At 34.5% G+C, this 12915-nt stretch overlaps 1 protein-coding gene across 1 annotated transcript in view; it reads right to left on the bottom strand.

Moving 5' to 3' along the window:
* Window positions 1-5162: 5162 nt before the first annotated feature.
* LOC100932503 (fructose-1,6-bisphosphatase isozyme 2) overlaps window positions 5163-12915 on the bottom strand; it is a 55139-nt gene continuing 47386 nt past the window's right edge. Inside the window, exons 6-7 of the mRNA XM_003761303.4 lie at window positions 9029-9148; window positions 5163-5614 (exon numbers count right to left, since the gene is read on the bottom strand). Of these exons, the coding sequence (XP_003761351.1) occupies window positions 5408-5614; window positions 9029-9148 (327 nt within the window). The 3' untranslated portion in view covers window positions 5163-5407. The remainder of the gene's footprint in view (window positions 5615-9028; window positions 9149-12915) is intronic.

Genomic DNA, 12915 nt, shown 5'->3' with positions numbered 1-12915 from the left:
ATTTTTTTTAATCTTCAGAGAATTACAGAATTTTAGTCTGAAAGGGACAGAATAACTCATCTATTCCAAACTCCCTCATTTTACAAATGAAGCCCTGAGGGGTTATCTGAGTTACTTTGGATGATATAATCAAATTAGCGCCTGAGGCAGGACTCAAATTTATGTCTCCTCCTTAAACTGGTTAATCCTGAACTCTAGAGGTTCTGAGGATCATAGAGCTGGAAAGAGTTTTAAAGGGCATCTCTTGTCTACCTCTGCACTTTAAAAGTAATGAAAATGATACATTAAGACTTGTAAATGAACTTTATCCACCCAGTCAGGATTAGATTCCAAGACCTGTGACTCCAAACTGAATGTTCTTTCCATATTATCACATTAAAGAACATGTTGTAATGTTAATTATCCCCACACACATATCTTTAAAAAAAATTGTGAATAATTAGTTTATCATGTATGTTCCCCCCCTGCAAACTGTATACTGCTTCTTGAGAACAGTTACTTTATCAATTACAAATCCATGATAAAACATAATACTTTGCATATAGTATAAAATATAATACTTTGCCTCACAGACAAGGATTAAATAAATGGAGCTTTTAATTCCAATTCTGCAGCTGCTTAGGTAGACTAACTTCTCAGAATCTCTGACAAATAATCCTCTTCTGGAAGAATGAGTATCAGATTTGTTATTTTTCAGAGTTGTTTCTCATTGTGACCCAATTTAGGGTTTTGTTGGCAGAGATATTGGAATGATTTGCCATTTCCTTCCCCAGCTTCTTTTACAGATGAGGAAACTGAGGCAAACAACAGATGAGGAAACTGAGGGTGAAGAGGCTACACAGGCTAGTAAGTGTTGGGGACTCAGAAAGATAAGCTTTCCTAACTCCAGACCTGGCTCTCTATACACTGCAGCACCTAGTTAACTCTTCTCACTGGCTACTTCATATCCAAGATTCCTTCTTGGCTTTGAAATTTTAGTTTGCTGGCTAGTGCTGTAGCCTACAGCAGGGCCTTATCTTTCAGAATCCATTTTAAGGTTTGGTTCAGATCCCAGGAGCTTTCCCTAATTCTTCCAACTAAAAATATTCTCTCCTACTTCAAATTTTCCTAGGATGCTTTGTCTGGATGTCTGATTTCCATCTTACTCTGCCTTGTACTATATTTATCTGTATACTGCTTCTTGAGAACATCATGGATTCAAATCCATGATAAAACATAATATTTTCCATATAGTAGGCACTTAATATATTTCTATTGAATTAAACAAGATTAAGTCCACACAGAAAAAGACCAGAAATATTGGGGAAAATCAAGTTTAATGAGAAAGTAATGGTTTTGTAATGGTAGGCAGAATTTCTTGTCTTTTTCTTTCAGTGGAAGAGAATCATTTCATTTGGAGACTCAGGAATCTATATAGAGTTCTGTCTGAATTGGGCGTGCATCTACAAGTTTTAGATTTCTACCCACTTGACTGTTTATTCCAAATCCCTCCAACAAAAAACTCCGAGGAACAATGAGGTGTATGTAAGAGGGAATTAAGCACGACACCCAGAGGCATTAAAAGACCATATATAAACTCAAATGTGTAAATATATTAGCTGATTCACAGGAGACATTTTACAGCCGATTTTCTAATATTGGTGATGAGGTTAGGGAACCAAATGATGCGGTTCAGGGAACCAAAATGATGCAGTCAGTGGCAAGGCAGAGTACTAAGAACGCCTCTTTGGTCAGCGCAGGTCCAATGTGAAAGACTTCACGAACCCAAAATGTTAGACTGGCAAAAGGAACTTTATTGTTGGCCCTACAGACTGAGACATATTTAGAGAAATAGGTCAATGGAGCAATTTGTTTTTCTTGATAGTTTATTTTTGTAACAAAGTTTTCATGGGGGATTTTTTTTCTATTTCATAATAGAGAAGGAGGAGGTCAGAGGGAGAGAATGGCAGATTTTTATTAATTGAAAAAAAATTGAATTAGAAAACAATGGAACAGATTCCTGGATTTTGGAGCTGCGTAAAAATTTCTTTTCATTTTCCTATTATCTGTGGGACTTTGAAGTTATTTCACTGCTGGGTTTTAGTTTTCTCCCCTTTGAAATGAGATTGGATTAAAAATATTATTTGGACTACAGCTGACTATTGTCAGGTTTTGCTAGGAATACCAACTTCCAAGTAACAAAGTCCTGGAAGAGAGATAAAAGTCCTAGCAGAGAAATCCTGGAAGAGAGATAAACAGAGGTGTTAACATTGGGAAGAGAAAGTCTTCACAGTGGGCAGCAGTCCTGACAGGCAGCTATGCCAAGGAAAGAGGTTCCTTGAAAAGGAATAATCCTGCTTTGGGCCTCTGCAAAGAAATGAGTTTAAAATTGCCCTTTAATAGGAAATCTGAGAATGAAGTTTTAATTCAATAAAATTACTTCAATGTTGTTATTGCCTCTAGGCCTAGATTCAGCTCAATAAAGGGTGCAGTTACTCAATTGAAATATCAGGTCCAGATCTCCAGCTAAGTTTGAGCTAAGTAGGGAGTGGTTCTGGGCCAATGAAACCACTTAACCGCCCCAAAGGATGGGTCTTTATCAGGAGAGTTTCAGGGCTCATCCTAAAAGTCAAGGACAGTTTCAGGGTTCACCCCCATCATTTGTTTCTTCTTCTACACTAATTGTATCTCTTTAATGAAATTAAATGCCATTCATCCTCCCTTCCATGACATTTTTTCCCTTCAAAGGTATAGAAAGAAGAAGCACTTTTTTACAGTTGAGGAAATGAGTTGAATGATTTGCCTAGTTTAAATAACAGTTTATAAAGGTATTATAAAAGAAATAGATGGCAAGCAAATTAATTAGTATTGATTATGACACAATACAAGTATTTCTATGTGGCCAAACTTAGAATTTAAAAATAAAAACATTTTAAAATATTAATGATCTTATTTAATAATAAAAATAAGGACATAGATTATAAACCACCAATTTAAAGAAATATTTGCAATGAATTCTTATATATCCTGATGTTTGTTCCCTGTTATTTTTCTAAGTAGCTTTTGTAATATGACTATACCACAAGATCCTGTCATGTGGTTTTAGTTTAGCTTCCAAGAAATAGTTTATGAACATATTATCAGTCTTCCAAGAAAGAAGTCTTATGATTAAAGATAGCACAGCATAATTAGTTAGATTTGATTTCTCACTAGCTCACTGGGATGTTGTTATTATAAAGTGACTTGACTCAAGTATTCTTTATTTTTCTCAATTTATGAACTGAAGATGATAATGAACCTTTTCCCCCTTCTGAGATATTTTTCCAATAAAAATCAGAAACTCATCTGAAGAATGACTGAACAAGTCATGGCATATGAGTGTAAAAATAACAGATATCCTTCATATAGTGCCTATTATATACCACTTTACAAAGCATTTTCACAGCAATCCTGAGAATTAGGCACTATTTTACAGTTGAGGAAATGGAGGCAAATGAGTTAAATGATTTGTTCATGTTTAAATAACAGGGTCTAAGACCAGCTATCAGTTCAGGTCTTGCTGACCACAGTGCTCTATCTACTAAGCCATTTAATTATCTTCTGAATGTGATATATTGTGCTCTAGAAATAATGGAAGGGGATGATTTCAGAAAAACCGGAAATGACTTCTATGAACAGATAGTAAAGTAGGTAGAACCAAGAAATAAAATACAATAATATTTTAAAGATAAACAATTCTGAAAAACTTGGAAAAGCTCAGAATGCCACTCAACCAGAGTACAGACTGAGACATGTTTGGGGAAATAGGTCAATGGAGCAATTTGTTTTGCTTGATGGTTTATTTTTGTAGCAAGGTTTTCGGTGGGGGATTTTTTTTTTTTTTTCTATTTCATAATAGAGAGGGAGAAGGTCAGAGGGAGAGAATGGTATATTTTTATTAATTGAAAAAAAATTGAATTAGAAAACAACGGAAGAGATTCCTGGATTTGGAGCTGCAAGGCCTGACAAAAAATTTCTTTTCATTTTCTTATTATCTATGTGACTTTGAAGGAAGTTATTTCATTGCGGGGTTTTAGTTTTCTCCTCTTTGATATGAGATTGGATTGAAAATATGCTTTGGAATCAAATCCTGTCTTTGCTACTTAACTGTCTTTGTAATTGTAGGAATACTTCCCTATTCCTTAGTTTTCTACTTTGTAAATAGTTGGATTAGAGAACTCTTAAGCATCTTCCAGCTCAGTCTTGCACTGAGGTTCAGATGATTTCTGTGCATTCGAAGCTCTCACTTCTATGAAATCATGATCAAGCAAACCATAGTTTCAGGAGTCACAGCTTCTTTGTTTCAAGTCTAGTACTCCTCAAAATTTGAGTGGAAGTTCATCTTGAACAATTCATAGAATCAGATTCAAATAAAAGGGATCTTGGGGCATCCAATCCAACCCCTCATCCTGCAGATGAGGAAAGTGAAATTTAGCAAAGTTAATTGACTTGTCCAGGATCCCATAAATGGCAAGGGGGAGGGGGAGGCTTTGAACAAAGGTCTTTGCTTCTAATTCTGACCTCTTTTACATTGCACCACGAAGACATTTTGTCCAAGTCCCTCATAAAGAGCATAAAAGAGAGGGCAAAAGGCAGTGAAAAAGAGGCACTTGTTTTTAAATGACTAAGCAACTCTTGCTTCAAGCAAGGTTTTATTGATTACTCAAGGCCAATAGTGTTTGTTATTTAGTAATTTTTTAGTCGTTTCTGACGTGACTCTCTTTGTAATTTTCTACTCTATCCATTGTACCACCTAGTTGTCCCTCAAAATTTACATCAAAGACTTCAGAACTGCTCAAAAGGAAAACCTTCTAGGAGGTTTTCTATTAGAACAGAAATGATTTCCAAGAAAATGAATGCATGTGTGTATACATATGTGCATTTGTACCACACATATGTAAATATATGTTCATATATCTATATCTATATCTACAAGTAGATATATATAGATATACACATATACTTTATCACATAAAAAAAAAAATTGAACCACTATAGAGTAGGTCAGATTCAAATTTCAAAATCAATAGTGGTGAAATCTAAGAGCACTTTCATCCCTGTCAGAATTTGAATAACTGCCAATTTTGTGTGTGTGTGTGTGTGTGTGTGTGTGTGTGTTAACAAATGCATTCCAAGACTCTTTATTTCACTGGCATGCCAGGAAGCAAGACAAAGCCATCTTGTTTTATTTTGTTTTTAACCACCTTTCATTGAGCCATTTCCTGTTTCAGGACCTGGCTTCAGGAGTTCATTTTTTTTGCCTTTCTGTTCCAATGTACATAACAAGTTACCCTTGTTATCTTCAAAAGAGAATTTCCATTCAGGACAGGGAGTGCTGGACACAGGGTAATTTGTAGGGTTTGAGAACAGAAGAGGAATCAAAATAGAGTTAGTGTCCATCTTGGCCACTTTGCTGATGTTTTTGAACACAAGCCAAGTACTCCTGTACATCATCTGGAGACCCAAGAATGAGAGGGACTCTCTGGTGAATGGCTTCTGGCTTCACTTCCAACACTGGCTGGGTGCCTGTGGTAGCTATACCTCCAGCCTGTTCAATGATGAAGGCCATTGGGTTGCACTCATAAAGGAGCCGGAGCTGCAGGGAAACACATTCAAACATGTATGTAAAATAACTCTGAAATCCCAATTTTTCTTTTTATAATTCTTTTTTGGAGGTAAATAGTATTTTATTTTTTCCAATTTCATGTAAAGATGGTTTTCAACATTCATTTGTAATAAGATTTTTGAGTTTCAAACTTTTCCTCTCTCCCTCCTTTCCATCCCCCCTTCCCCAAGATAGCCGAGTCATCTGATACAGGTTATACATATGCAATCATATAAACATTTCCACATTAGTCATGTTGTAAAAGAAGAGATAAAACAAAAGGGAAAAGCCACTAAAAAACAAAAACAAAGAAAAAAAGTGAAAAAAGTGTGCACTGATATGCATTCAGATTCTATAGTTATTTCTCTGGATATGGATTGTATTTTCCATCTTGAATTTTTTATTCCAATATTTCTTAAAATACACAGTAGGATTAAAATTATCCCACCCCCTTTGTCTCTTTAGCATTTTTATGAGAACTACATGGAACAGGACCTCTAGGGAGAGATGGAGCTGCCAATTGGCACTCATTTCAATTGTCTTTAGATTTCCCTCTAGGCCAATGGCCAATCAGCCTGGGAAGAAATTATAATAATCAAGATTTTTGCTCTTTATGCTTTGGGGGATATCTGTCTTCTAATTAGGAAGCAAAGGTGAGCAACAAGCTCTCTCTTGAAATAGAAGCTCCTCTTCTGGGCCTAAAGACTGACTGAAAAATTCTCCTCTGCTATAAGTAAAATATCATCTTAATCAATGCAGCAAGATTATATTGTAAGAAATCATAACTCCCAAGGCATCAAAATAATCATTTTCTGGGAAGAAAGATAGATCCCTGTGAAGAGTAATTGGTTTAAAAAGCTAACTTCTTTGTTTTCAGTCTTTATTTTATTGTGATACTATAGATGATATGTTTCTCCTTCAGTCTGATTTAGTTTTATGGTAAAGTCATCTTAAAATTGTAGGTTGAATGCCTAGAAAGTTTTGAGAATAGCCATTATGTATGGATTAAAGGCAGAATTTAGAGACAACTAAGTGGTACAGTGGATATAGTACCAGGCTTGGAGTCAGGAAGACTCATCCTTGTGAATACAAATCTGGCCTCAGACACTTAATAACTATGTGTGACCCTAATTTGTTTAACCAGTTTGCTTCATTTTCCTCATCTGTAAAATGGGGATAATAATAGCATTTATTTCCCAGGGTTGTTGTGAGGATTAAATGAGATAATATTTCTCAAAATACTTAACGCAATGCATGGCATTTAGTAAGCCCTATATAAATATTATTAAATCTGGGACAAAAGACTGGGGTAGACAGGGGTACCTTCCCAGAAATAGTTCATTCTAAGAAGTTTTATTTCCACTTCCCAACCACCCCCACCCAAAATTATTTTTATGGCTGACCAAAAGGAATCTTGGAAACAAACCAGAAATGCTAAAAACCCAGATGGTCCTTGATGACTTGTTAAAAGAAAAATCTAAAAAAAAAAAAAAATCATGCCAAATGGGTGCATTAACTATATTAGGTAGGGAGTTAAAATAATTTTTTGATCTTAAATCATAGAGACACTTTGAATAGATTCTGCTGTTGGTGAAAAGGAAGTTCAGACTTAAAGCCTGTAGGCATCGCTTAGCTGGCTGGCTAGCTATTCTAATAATCATCAAGTTGAAGTAGATGAATCTACTTTTGAAAAGGAAAATTTCTATTATATCCAAGGCGCTAAGAACTAAGAGATTGTCCTTGTAGGTGAGAAAAGTTCCTAAAAGTTTTCCCACAGTCCAATGACTGATTGTGAAGGTCTTGCCTTTATAAAATGTCTACAGCTTAAGATTCAGGATTTTGAACTAAAAGTAGGCAGATCATATTTTTCTTTCATAGAAGAAGCAATACCTTAACTAAGGACTCCAGGCTAAGCAAGATGCTAGAGAAACTGAGAGAAGCTTCACAGATTTGTGTCCAGGAGAGGGGATTACCTGGATGGAAACATTAGTACCTATGAAATCAACCAAACTGTTGTTCATTCTTCAAAAACTGATATATCATGAAGGAAAAGTCTTGACTTGCATATAAATTTGGATATGAGGAGGGCAGAGCAGTGCAAAATCATGAACCTTACTTTCTCCTCCAGAGTCATCCAAGTCCAGTAGCAAAACAAAAGTCAAGATGATTAGTCCAGAATATAGTGGCTAACCTTGGTTATACTAAGTTGAGTTCTTTATCAGGTCTCAGTTTGTCTGAGACCATACCCATTTAACTACTGAGGGCTGAGTAAGAATTAAGACCAAAAAAAAAAAAAAAAAAAAAAAGGTTCAATTTACTATCAGAGGAGAAAGCATTATTAGAAGCTGGGGAGACCAGCAAAGGAATTTTGCAGAAGGTGGGATTTGAGCCGAATTGTGAAAGAAGCAGAAATAAGAAAGGAGAACACTATGTATAGGGGGACAGACATGCAGTAAAAAGACATAGAAATGAGAATTGGCATGTGCAAGAAATGGTAAGACATCTTAGCTAGGACTATGAAATGCATGAAAGTAAATAAAATGTGAAGGGTAAAAAGATCAGTGGTGATAAATACTAATACATTATTATTAGAATGAAAACTACTTGAAAAAAATCAGTGATTTCATTCTTTGTATTTGTATTCCCAATGCCTTCTCAATAAAAAATATTAGAATAATTTTATATAATTAAGCAAATATAGTGACCAAAGAATAAATCTTACAAATGATACAGAAGGGAACAGAGATTTAAGAGTGAGCATAAGCAGACTACTGCATTATTTAATAATGATTTATGCAAAAAAGTGATATATAGAATACTATTTATAAAATACATGATTAGAAAAAAAGACAAATAGTCATGTAAAAAGAGTAAAGCTTCCAAAAATATAGACATCTTTTAAATGTTGCACTGGTATCCACAAAATAGAAAAAGACTTAGGGGAAGGCCACCATCGTCTTAACTAGATTAAGATCTAAGGGAGATAGGAATCACATAAAATGAAAAAAAATGTGGCTAGATAGTAATCTGTGCCAAGAGGGCTCTGTCTGGTACAACCCTGTGAGACCTGCAGGAGAAAACATCTGTCAGAGTATACACATGTCAAAGATTGAATGCCATACTTTTTATTGGTAGGGATCAATGGAAGCAAAAGCTTATTTCCCTCCCAAAGAAGCATTTGAGCTGAGCCCTGAAACATAGGATTTCTTAAGCTATATGTAGGTAGATGAGAAAGACATTCTAAGTACAGAATTTTTTTCTTCTCTAGAATCTCAGCATTTATCATTGAGTTTTAACTATTTTCATTTCCATCTGATTGTTCTTTGGTAGAGATGCAAACAAGCACTGGCGTTACCAAAAAGCAGGGAAAAACTGAAAAAGGGATACAAAGACCCTGGGTTTTACCTTTCCTTTTGGACTTTTCTGGTTAGCTGGGTACATGAAGATTCCTCCATAGACCAGGGTACGGTGAACATCAGCTACCATGGATCCCACATACCTGGCCCCATAGGGAGCACTGCCATCCTAAGAGATGCAGAAAGAAGTAGACAGCACTGTTAGTAGTGAGCCTGGCAATTAACAGAAGCCAAGCCCTTCTTAGGAAAACTCAGATCCCAAATAAGAGTTAAGCCTTAGCTTTCCTAAACTTGGGACTTCTACCTTCTCTTCATTCCACTTTGCCTTCTTTCTTATACCTCCAGACTATTTAATAATAATAGTTTACAGTTATCTATATAATAATAATTATAGTTTATATTACATATAATAGGATACATTGCATATCATATAAACAATAATAGTTTTATTCATTCATATCCATTTGTAGTACTTTTATGATTTCTAAAACACTTTTACCTACATTATTTCCATTTATCCTCTCTACAACTCTTGTGAAGAAGGTAGCACAAGTATCACTATCCTCATTTTACAGATGAGAAAGCTAAAACTCAGAGATAAGGTCACAGTTACATATGGCAGAGCCAAGATTCAAAATTAAGCCTTCTGATTCCAAGTGCTGTTTCCATTTTTCACAACTGAAATAAATTAAATTAAAATCAATTGATATAAAGTAATGTTAATAAAATCTTGAGATGAGCATGGAAATAGTTATGGCATCTTGCTACCAATCTAAAGAAATAACCCGTTGCCATTGTGAGCAGAGTGTAAGCTTTTAGGGCAGGGAGACTGCTTATCATTATGCCTTTTGTATCAGCAATGACATATTATGCACAATAAATTGCTAGTTGTACTGTATAAAGTTGGTTTTGCAAAAGTTGCTATGTTGTTCACAGTAAAGCTTCTTAAACTGTAGATGGCAAATCCTATCTTGGGTGACTTAATTGAATGTAGAGGTCATGAAAAATTTAGCAACAATAAAAAATATCAAATATTCCACAAGGTTTAATTCTTTATGTAAAAATACAAGCACATCTATCTCAGTGTGCAAATTTGCTTTCATTTCTAATAAATGGTAAAATTATATGTATATCAAAGTGCTATTTTAGAATAGTGTTTTAAAATAAAATTAGAATAAATTTGATTAGTATACCCATTTTATTTACCTTTATACGCAGGGTCATGGAAAAAATTTCTCAGGCAAAAAGAAGGCATGAGAAAAAGTAAGAAGCCCTGATTCACAGTACCTGTCTCTCCTTTGCCCAATTCCCTAAGTACCTAGGTAAATGTTAGCATAAAAACTTGAATAAAAATGTTTCTATCCTTGCTTATTTTGTTTGTGTAAAAAAGTAATAGAATACAATGAAGTATCTTCCTAAAATTCTTAACTAGGGATCCATGAATTTATTTTAAAATATATTTTGATAAATTGGTTTCCTCTGTACTCTTATGTAAGTTTATTTTGTACATCATTCTGAAAGTATTTTGAAAAATATTCTGAAAAGAGTTCATTGACTTCACTAGACTGATCAGGGGGTCCATGGCCCCCCAAAAGTTAACAGCCTTATAACAATTGCCCAGCTCCAGTAGCAAATTGTTGCCATATCAAAGTGAATCTGGAGGAAAAAAAGTCAAGTATATTCATGCTTGCATAATTTTTATACAGTATTTTCTTTGTACTTAATTAAGAATAATTGTTAAAAGATACATTTTTTTTAAGTTGGGTTGCAAAGTCCCACCATATGCCTTGACTTGTCTTGTTTTCAGATTTTCTCAGATCTCTGAGAACAAGAAAAACTTTTGCTTGAACTTCAAGTAGTGTTCGACCTTCAATTCAATAGAGCAATGATTATTATTTTTTTTTTAGGAAATGAAATAGGGTGACTTCTTGGAAACATTGAAACAATAGAAACTTTGACTTCTGTCTATCATGAAATAAGAGTTAGAACATGGATATTGAGAGAAAAATATGTCTAAGGACAACTAATCCTATAATATTTTTTTAAAGCCTGTTGTACCAATTATAAAAGAAAAAAAATTCTGAGGTTTTACCTCACACAAAGAAAATTGACAAAAAATGACAATGTCAGAAGGGTTATGAAAGATAGACAAACTAATACCGACATTAGTGGAACTGTGCCTGGATAAAACTATTTAGGAAAGCTATTCAGAATTATGCAAGTGACTAAATTTCTTTACTCTTTGATGTAGAAATTCTATTATTCAGTATATACCTAAAAGGTCAGCAATAAGAAAAAAGTCCCCCATATACACCAAAACATTTGTAGTAGCACTTTTTATGATAACAAAGAATTGAAACAATGAAGATGACCATCAATTGGAATTATGCCAATAAAGTGATTAAACTTTCCATATCCTTTATTGGGCTTACACTCTAAGGAGCCATTGATCAGAACAAAAGATCCTCATGTACTCCAACATATTTATAGCAGCATTTTTCATGATGGCAAAGAACTGGAAACAAAATAGATCTATCATTTAAGAAATGACTAAACATTGTGTAGTACATGGATGTAAGAGGATATTACTGGAATATTACCGACAGGAAAGCATGGAAAGATCTCTAAGAACTCCTGCAGAGTGAAGTAAGCAGAGTCAAGAAAATAATATACACAATGATTACAACAGTGTCAATGAAAAAGAACACACAGAGATCCCAAGTGAACATTACATAAAGAACAAACTTGGCTAGAAAGAAGAGAAAGGAAAAGATGCTCCCACCCTCCTCTCACCCTTCGTAGAGGTAAGTCCACAAATATTATACATTGCATACATTTTCAGAGATTTTTGGTATATTGATCTGATTTATAGATTCTTTTTGTCTTAAAAATGCTATTTGTTATATAGGACAGTTAGGTGAAAATAGTGAATAAAGTAGGAGGACCTAAGTTCAAATCTGACTTCTGATGCTAGCTGTGTGACCCTAGATAAGTCACTTCACTCTACATGTCTCAGTTCTTCATCTGTAAAATAAGCTGGAGAAGGAAATGGCAAACCACTTTAGCATTTTTGCCAAAAAAAACTCAAAGGCAGTTTTGGAAAGTTGGATATGACTGAAAAGACTCACAACAAATTTGTTAAATAGGATAACTCTTTTTAGGAGAGGAGGAAGGACACTAGAGGAAATTATAGTGATGTTAAAAAAAAATCATCAATAAAAAGTCATTGTACCTTAAATGAATTCTGTCTATAATAATGATGAGAATAATAGCTAGCACATTTACAATGCCTACTGTACAGAGCACTTAAAATCATTTCATTTGATACAACAATCCTAGGTATGTAGGTTCTATTATTATCACCATTTAACAGTTGAGGAAACTGAGCCAGAAAGAAGTTAAGTGACTTTCCTAAGATCATACAACTATCTTTTTAAAGGTATGAGGAAGTATTTGAACTCAAGACTTTCTAATTTCAGATTTAACCTCCTATCTACAATGCTGACTAGCTGCTTCATTTTACAGATGATTTTTTCCCCCTATTCTGCTGCCCACTTATGATTTTTCCCCCCACTCTCCAGCAACCCCTAGAAAGGTGGTTTTGTTGGGGGTTTTTTTGTTTTGTTTTGTTTATAAATTCTGTGTTTTGTTGTTTATAAAAAGCTTAGAAATAATTCAAATATAGCAAAGGTTAGGCTGGAAGACTTCTCTTATACTCTATATGAGTATATATACTCGGCATATACTCTATCTCACCTTCTGGTAAAACATATGCTCTAGAAACTTGATAAAGATAGTCAGTGCAATTTGTTGATGCCTTGGTACACTGACTGCAGGAACTCTGTCAAGATGATTGGCAACTGAACCACAAAGAAATAGAAATGCTATAGAAGCACTTGAGTTTGAAAAGTCAAAATTTTCCAATTTGGTGCATAT

This window comes from Sarcophilus harrisii, chromosome 1 (assembly GCF_902635505.1).
Source record: "Sarcophilus harrisii chromosome 1, mSarHar1.11, whole genome shotgun sequence".
Taxonomy (NCBI): Eukaryota; Metazoa; Chordata; class Mammalia; order Dasyuromorphia; family Dasyuridae; genus Sarcophilus; species Sarcophilus harrisii.
This window is presented reverse-complemented; position numbering and strand designations above follow the sequence as displayed.